A 7,500-nucleotide genomic window follows, 5' to 3' on the forward strand; every position below is an offset into this window, starting at 1 on the left:
CCCATCCATCTATCCATCCATCCACCCATCCATCCATTCATCCACCCATCCATCCACCCATTCATCCATCTATCCATCCACCCATCCATCCATCCATCCATGCATCCATCCTTCCATCCACCCATCCATCCATCCATCCATCCATCCATCCTTCCATCCACCCATCCACTAACCAACAAGATGCCGGAAGAGGACGCGTTCGAGGTTTTCGCGCGTCTGATGGTGTCGTCCTCGTACAACCTGCGTGAACTCTTCAAGCCCTCGATGGCCGCCCTAGGGCTGAGGCTCTTCCAACTGGAGCACCTTATCATGGTGGGTGGAGGCTGGCTGCTGTTGTTGCGACCACCATTCACCATCATCATCATCGTTGTCATCATCATCCATCATCATCATCCATCATCATCATCCATCATCATTATATCCATCACCATCATCCATCCATCATCATCATCAACCGCAACAACATCCATCGCCATCATTATCAGGATCACCTGCCGGAAATACATTCCACTTTTAGTTGCCTGGGTATAGAGCTCTCCATGTTTGCATCCTCTTGGTTCCTTGCCATGTTCGCCACCACTCTGCCATTGGATCTCGTTAAAAGGTTCATTAACATAATATATTATAATTTATTATCATAATTTATTTATATTACTATTATTCATATTAGTATTATAACTGCTTATTAAGTTAATTGATGGTGGTGTGGCTATATTGATAATAGTAAAAATAAACCATCATAATGACAAGGTAGGGGCAAAAATGATGGTTTCTTTTGAAATATAAATACTTCGTCTTTTTACTAAGTCATAAAACTGAATAGTTTTATGGCGTTATGATAATGATAGTACTAAATTAACCTTTAACCTTTATTATTATTGTTATTATTATTTCGATTTTACTTTTCAAATTTTTTTAGAGGCAGAGCAACGGCACACACACACACATTGTGACACATACACACACACACAACATGCATGTGATAAGCGGGGATCGCCGTGCAGTCGAACCCGGTCACTGCGTGGTAGTAGCAACCAATGCTAGGCACTCTACCGCTACGCCATCTGGTAGTAATAAACAATAATGAAGGTTAATTATTTTTATCTAGGTCATTTGATGCGCTGCTCTGCTTCGGCGAAGAGGTCATTTTTAGGTCAGTTGATGCTTCGGTTCATGTAATCTTTTTGATAATATCATCATCATCAACAACAACAACATCAACAACAGCAACAACAATAACATCAACAGCAACAACATCAACAACATCAACAACAACAGCAACAACATCAACAACAACAACAACATCAACAACAACAACGTTATCAAAAGTAATAATGATAAGCAACTATCAACTACCGATAGATTACTATTATTGTTATTTATCATTGTTGTTTTTGTTGTTGCTGTTGTTGTTGCTGTTGTTGTTGCTGTTGTTGTTGCTGTTGTTGTTGCTGTTTTTGTTGCTGTTGTTGTTGCTGTTTTTGTTGCTGTTGTTGTTGCTGTTGTTGTTGTTGTTGCTGTTTTTGTTGTTGTTATTATCAGGCTCCAGGACTATTGTTGTACAACTCGAACATGAGAGTCGTTTTAACGTAGCCTCACTGCTCATCGGCATTATAAAGTTATTTAGCCGTTGTATGTATATGTTTCAATTTGGTACTAAATTGATGGAAAAATTGCCAGAGATATGTCTTCGTTTTTAAAATTACAGTTTGATAAATGTTTTTAATTTTAATAAATTTATTTACATAATTTTAATTTCAAAAACTCGCTTACTTCGCTTACTACTGACAACGCAACAACGTGCCCGCATTGTTCTAAAGAATTAAAGTTTATCAACGGACACTCCTTGAGGTACACTAACTTACAACCGAACTCAAATTTAGATGCTTCTATAGACAACAACATTAATATCTCTCCCAATTTATTACTAATTATTCTTACTTATTACTAATTACTCCTTATTTTTTTTTTCTAACAAATAATAATAATATCTTACCGAATAATTCTGATTATTATACGTTGACATGTTGTTGGGGAGAACGTTACAAAGGTCGAATCGATAAGGACTTACAATGCGTCAGAGGTCATGCAAAACCTACAAACTTCTAAGAGCTAGCCGATAGTGACGACAGTTATCCAAAATGGAAAGATCGGCCAAGGTTTTACTTATCCAGGCATAGTATATGAATACCATGGTTACGAACAGAATGCAAACAGCATGATTCGCACAAAAGTTGCTCAACTATTGGAAACAACCACAAAATTAAATGTCAGCCGACAAAAAAATTTTCAAATTTTAAGAAGGTACATACCTTCACAGCTAAATTTTGAACTGCGCAGCTACAAGTTTTTGCTGACTTGGGTATCAGAAAATTAGATTTGGCCTGATTGTAGAGGCAGCTAGTGAATGGCTAAATATGCCGAGCAGCAGCTGCGTATCGGGATTACTATCATCGTCTTTGAAAATGCCAGGGCACGACATCATCTCGCTGAAAGATACCGCGGAGAAAATAAGACCGAAACTGAGTAATTATTTCAAGATCAGCAGAAATAAAAAAATTAAATCTTTATGGAGAGAATCATCCATCGACTATACCAAGGTTGACAATGAACTTGCGAAGGAGGGCACGTTAAAAGCATCGCTCAAGCAGTTGGGAGATAAGAGGATTGAATCTAGTTTAAATCATATACGCTCACTGCAGAGTCAAGGTTCCCCTGATTTCAAAAATAAAAAGTTTTATTCAAACAGCCCGCATATCATATTGGTCAAAAACAATAAAAAATCTAAGCGAAGTCTACTACAAATTTGCCAGAAAATATCTGGTCTAACAAATTTTTTAAAATGGGGAAAAACACAAAGTCCCCTATGCCAATTGTGTGGTCTTCGCCAGACAAATGACAGGGTTAGGGTTAGGAAGACATAACAGGGTGCTGACCGTAATCATCAACTTGCTAAAAATATGTTCTCCTGCCAGTTGCATCCTATTTGCATCATACTTAGATCTAGAGGATGATCCTATAACACAGCTGTTCAACACCTTTCGTCCGGACATTGCCATTCTCTACAACGACAATATAGAAGTTCTAGAATTAACAGTCTGCCGTGAAACCAACCTTGAATTCTCCAGACAATACAAAAGAAATAAATACTCGAATAGTTTAAAATCTTACTTGATTGACAACTACAACCGTTACTCGATTACTAGTAGTAACTCATTCGAAATAACACCTGTTGGTCACTACAATAATTTTAACCTTTCTTTATTTAGAGTTTTACTGCCGAATTAATTTAATGACAAGCTAATAAGTGAAGTGAAAAAATTTTCGTAAAATATTTATTGTGAAAAAGACAGGCTACGATGCTAATACAAATATATCCTACCGCACTACACCTGTCAGCTCAGTGAGCTCTGGGGTCTTATCTGCACTCTTTTAATAAAATTTTATTAATTTTATTAACGCTATTATTTTACTTTATTTTATTTCATGAATTTTGTTCTAATCGTTTGCTTTTAAAGTTTTGAGATCAATAAAAGTATTTCTGTTATTATTGTTATTGTTATTATTATGGATAAGCACGAATAAGCACAAATAAGCACGTAGTTTCTAATTGTGGTTCTACATCCGCTCTGGCAAGATATACCGAAAGACTCAACAGGATATTGGCCGTGATCATCAATTGGCTGAAAATATCCGCTCCAGCCAATAGCTGCATATTTGCAGATTTAGAGTCTGAGGGTATTCGCCCAATATCTCAATTATTCAACACTTTACGACCCGATATCGCCATACTTCAAAATAACAAAATTGAGATTCTAGAATGAACTGTGTGCCATGAAACCAATCTAGAATCCTCCAGGCAATACAAGAGAAATAAATATTCTAATAATTTGCATTGTAGTTTAAATAAAGACTATGAACATTGTTCAATAGTTATAAACTCATTCGAAATAACGCCTATTGGTTTTTACAATAATTTTAATTTGTCACTGTTTAAAGTTCCATGGCCGCTGATAAACACTGTTATAAGATTATCGTATGACATTTACTGTGACAGGAACAAGCTATGATGCTAATTAAATATATTTCACCGTTCTGCACTTAACTTCACAATGAGCAAAATGGTCTTAACCTTTAATATTATTTTATACAATTTTTAAAAATTTTTATCATTGCGCATTATTTAATTAACATTAACTTATATATATATATATATTTTTATCATTGTCTGTTTTTTATGGTGAAAAATGAAAGATGTTCCCATTATTATCATTATTATTATTATTCTTATTATTATAATAATCATCTTACGCAATTTACCGTGATAGGAACACGATTTGAACGTAATTTAACGCTGACTCTATTTCTCTTTCTGCCCATTTAAAATGTATGGCGAGCACTGTAGAATGTCTAAACAATTTACATTATAAGTTTTATTACTTTAATTTTATAATTACAATGTATATTTTAAAATAGAAATAAAAAGATGTTTTCATTATTGTTGTTATTGTTGTTATTATTATTGTTATTGTTGTTGTTGTTGTTGTTATCCTACAGGCTAGGGTTGGCGCTGTTGAAGGTGAACGCTGACGTCATCCTCTCCTTGGATATGGATAGTATGGTTCAGTACCTACAAGTAAGTGCGTTTGCTTAGCTGGATGAATAGATAGATGGATGGATGGATGGTTGGATGGATGGATGGTTGGATGGATGGATGGAAGGATGGATGGATGGATGGTTGGAGGGATGGATGGATGGAAGGATGGATGGATGGTTGGATGGATGGTTGGAAGGAGGAATAGATGAATGAGTGAGTGAGTAATAGGTTGAAAAGGTTAAATGTTGCACTCTCTTTTGCACTTGCTTCAGAGGTTTCAGCGACAAACACACACAGCGAATATGAACACGCATCGCCTATGATAGACGGGGATCTCTTTGTATTTGAACCCAGTCACTGCAGCAGCAAAACTAGGCGCTTTTAACCATTGAGCCATCACGGTAATGAGTGAGTGAGTGAGTAAATGAGTGAATTAATGAATGTAGGTTTGATGAATAGTTGGATAAGTGAATGAATGAATGGATGGTTGGTTGAATAAATGGATGGATTATTGGATGAGTAAATGAATGATTGAGTGGATAAAGAAACGAGTGAATGAATGAATGCATGCATGCATACATGAATGAATGAATGAATGAATGAATAAACAAATATATTCACGAATGATGAATAGCTAGTTGAACATTTAGATAGATTATTGAATGAACGATTTAGTAGATGAGACAATGATTGGATAAAGAAATAAGTGAATGAATTAATGATGAATGAATGAATGAATGAATGAAAGAATGAATGAATGAATGCAGAGAGAGTTGGGTTCGAAAGCAAGCGAGGACGTGGAGGAATTCTTTTCGTGTGCGTTCCAATTTAAAATCAACCAAAAGAAACTTAAAAGGTCTGACTGTTATCATCATCGTCGTCATCATCATCGTCATCATTATCATATCATCATCATAATTATCATAATTTTAGTCAGTATCATTATCATAATCGTCACTGTCATCATTTTCACTATCGTTATCATCATCATCATCACTATATTCATCATCATCATCATTGTATTTATCATCATCATCGTCATCACCATCACCACCATCACCACCAAAGACTAGAAAAAGATTACGAGCAAACAAAGAAAGAACAGTCCATAGAACAGTTAGAAGTGAATAAGTTGAAAACAGAGAACAAAAAGTTGTCGGAAAAAGTGATAGCGCTAGAAAAAGAAACCAAAGATCTCGCTAACAAACTTATATCCAGGTTGCTTGTTGTTGTTGTTGATGTTGATGTTGTTGTTGATGTTGTCGTTGTCGTCGTTTTCGATGTTGTTGTTAATGTTGTCGTTGTTGATGCTGTTGTTGATGTTGTTGTTGATGTTGTTGTTGATGTTGTTGTTGATGTTGTTGTTGTTGTCGTTGTTGATGTTGTTGTTGTTGTCGTTGTTGTTGTTGATGCTGTTGTTGTTGATGTCGTTGTTGTTGATGTTGATGTCGTTGTTGTTGTCGTTGTTGTTGTTGATGTTGTTGTTATAAATGGTATCGGTTTCATTCATTTTTAATGTTTCTGTAATCATCAAATTTATCATCATCATAATCATCATTATTATCATGACAATCATCATCATCATCAATACATATGTCGTCATCATCAGTATAAGAATATTCATCATCGTCATCACAGTCGTCATCATCATCATCATCATCATCATCATCATCATCATCATCACATTTGTCGTCATCATCATCTTCGTCATTACAATCGTCATCATCACCATCATCATCATCATCGTCGTCGTCGTCGCTGCAATCGTCATCATCACAACCACCCACCACCAGTCAAGTGCTGTGTGCCCAGTTAAACGAGGAATCCGAACAACTACGTCACATCCTGAACGAGGTCAGAAAACTTCTCGTCAAAAAGGAAAGTATCAATTTTAGAAATTCTGCTGAATTTCCGCAAAATTCCGGGAATTTCCAACCTGTTGATTCCGGGAATTCCCAACCTGTTGATTCCGGAAATTTCCAACCTGTTGATTCCGGGAATTCCCAACCTGTTGATTCCGGAAATTTCCAACCTGTTGATTCCGGAAATTTCCAACCTGTTGATTCAGGGAATTCCCAACCTGTTGATTTCGGGAATTCCCAACCTGTTGATTTCGGGAATTCCCAGCCTGTTGATTCCGGGAATTCCCAACCTGTTGATTCCGGGAATTCCCAGCCTGTTGATTCCGGGAATTCCCAACCTGTTGATTCCGGGAATTCCCAACCTGTTGATTCCGGGAATTCCCAACCTGTTGATTCCTGGAATTCCCAACCTGTTGATTCCGGAATTCGCGAAGATGCTTTTTCTGGAAATTCCACGGCTACTATTTTTGAAAATCCTGAAGGGATTAATTTTGGAAACTCCATCACCATGAATAGAGATGATGATAAGAGTAAAGTTACTAAAAGTAATGCTAGCTTAAATAGGGGTAGTAGTGGTCGCAGTGGTAGTAGTGATAGCAGTGGTAGCAGTGGTAGTAGTAGCGACTATAAAAAGAACAGTACTAACAAAATACTTGCATACGATGAAGGACTGCTTTCACATCCAAATACTCTCAATAATCTTCCTACTTCTTTAAATACTGCTACCACCACTACCACTACTACTGCAGCTGCTGCAGTTGCTGCAGTTGCTCCTACAATTACTTCTACCACTGATAAGAGTGTTTCTAATACTGCCTCTGACGGTAATACTGCATCTAATAATACTAGTCTCCAATGTAGTAATTGCTATGAAATTGAGGAAGAACTCGATAGCGAAAAGGAGGTGATTCTATTGGCTGAAGTAGAATCGCTGCGTGAAGAGCTGATTGGCTGCAAGCTGAGAGAGGCGGAGTCTAACATGTCAATCAAAGAACTTCAGCACCAGATCTATGAAGTTGGTGGAATTTTTTTTTTCAAATG

General features: G+C 36.6%; 2 protein-coding genes across 2 annotated transcripts in view; one reads left to right on the forward strand and one right to left on the reverse strand.

Moving 5' to 3' along the window:
- Positions 1 to 4,654, forward strand: part of HELRODRAFT_116521 (hypothetical protein) — a gene marked incomplete at its 3' end in the record, with an annotated part of 6,128 nt that extends 1,474 nt beyond the window's left edge. Inside the window, exons 4-7 of the mRNA XM_009033403.1 lie at positions 181 to 312; positions 486 to 604; positions 1,109 to 1,153; positions 4,558 to 4,654. Coding sequence (XP_009031651.1) covers positions 181 to 312; positions 486 to 604; positions 1,109 to 1,153; positions 4,558 to 4,654 — 393 coding nt within the window. The remainder of the gene's footprint in view (positions 1 to 180; positions 313 to 485; positions 605 to 1,108; positions 1,154 to 4,557) is intronic.
- A 1,874-nt stretch (positions 4,655 to 6,528) lies between these two features.
- On the reverse strand, positions 6,529 to 6,774 carry HELRODRAFT_138259 (hypothetical protein; the record flags this gene model as incomplete). Its single annotated transcript, XM_009033404.1, has 1 exon — positions 6,529 to 6,774. A coding segment is annotated over one exon (246 nt), but the record flags the coding sequence as incomplete, so codon positions are not given.
- Positions 6,775 to 7,500: the final 726 nt, after the last annotated feature.

Source organism: Helobdella robusta, assembly GCF_000326865.2.
Source record: "Helobdella robusta unplaced genomic scaffold HELROscaffold_90, whole genome shotgun sequence".
Lineage (NCBI taxonomy): Eukaryota > Metazoa > Annelida > Clitellata > Rhynchobdellida > Glossiphoniidae > Helobdella > Helobdella robusta.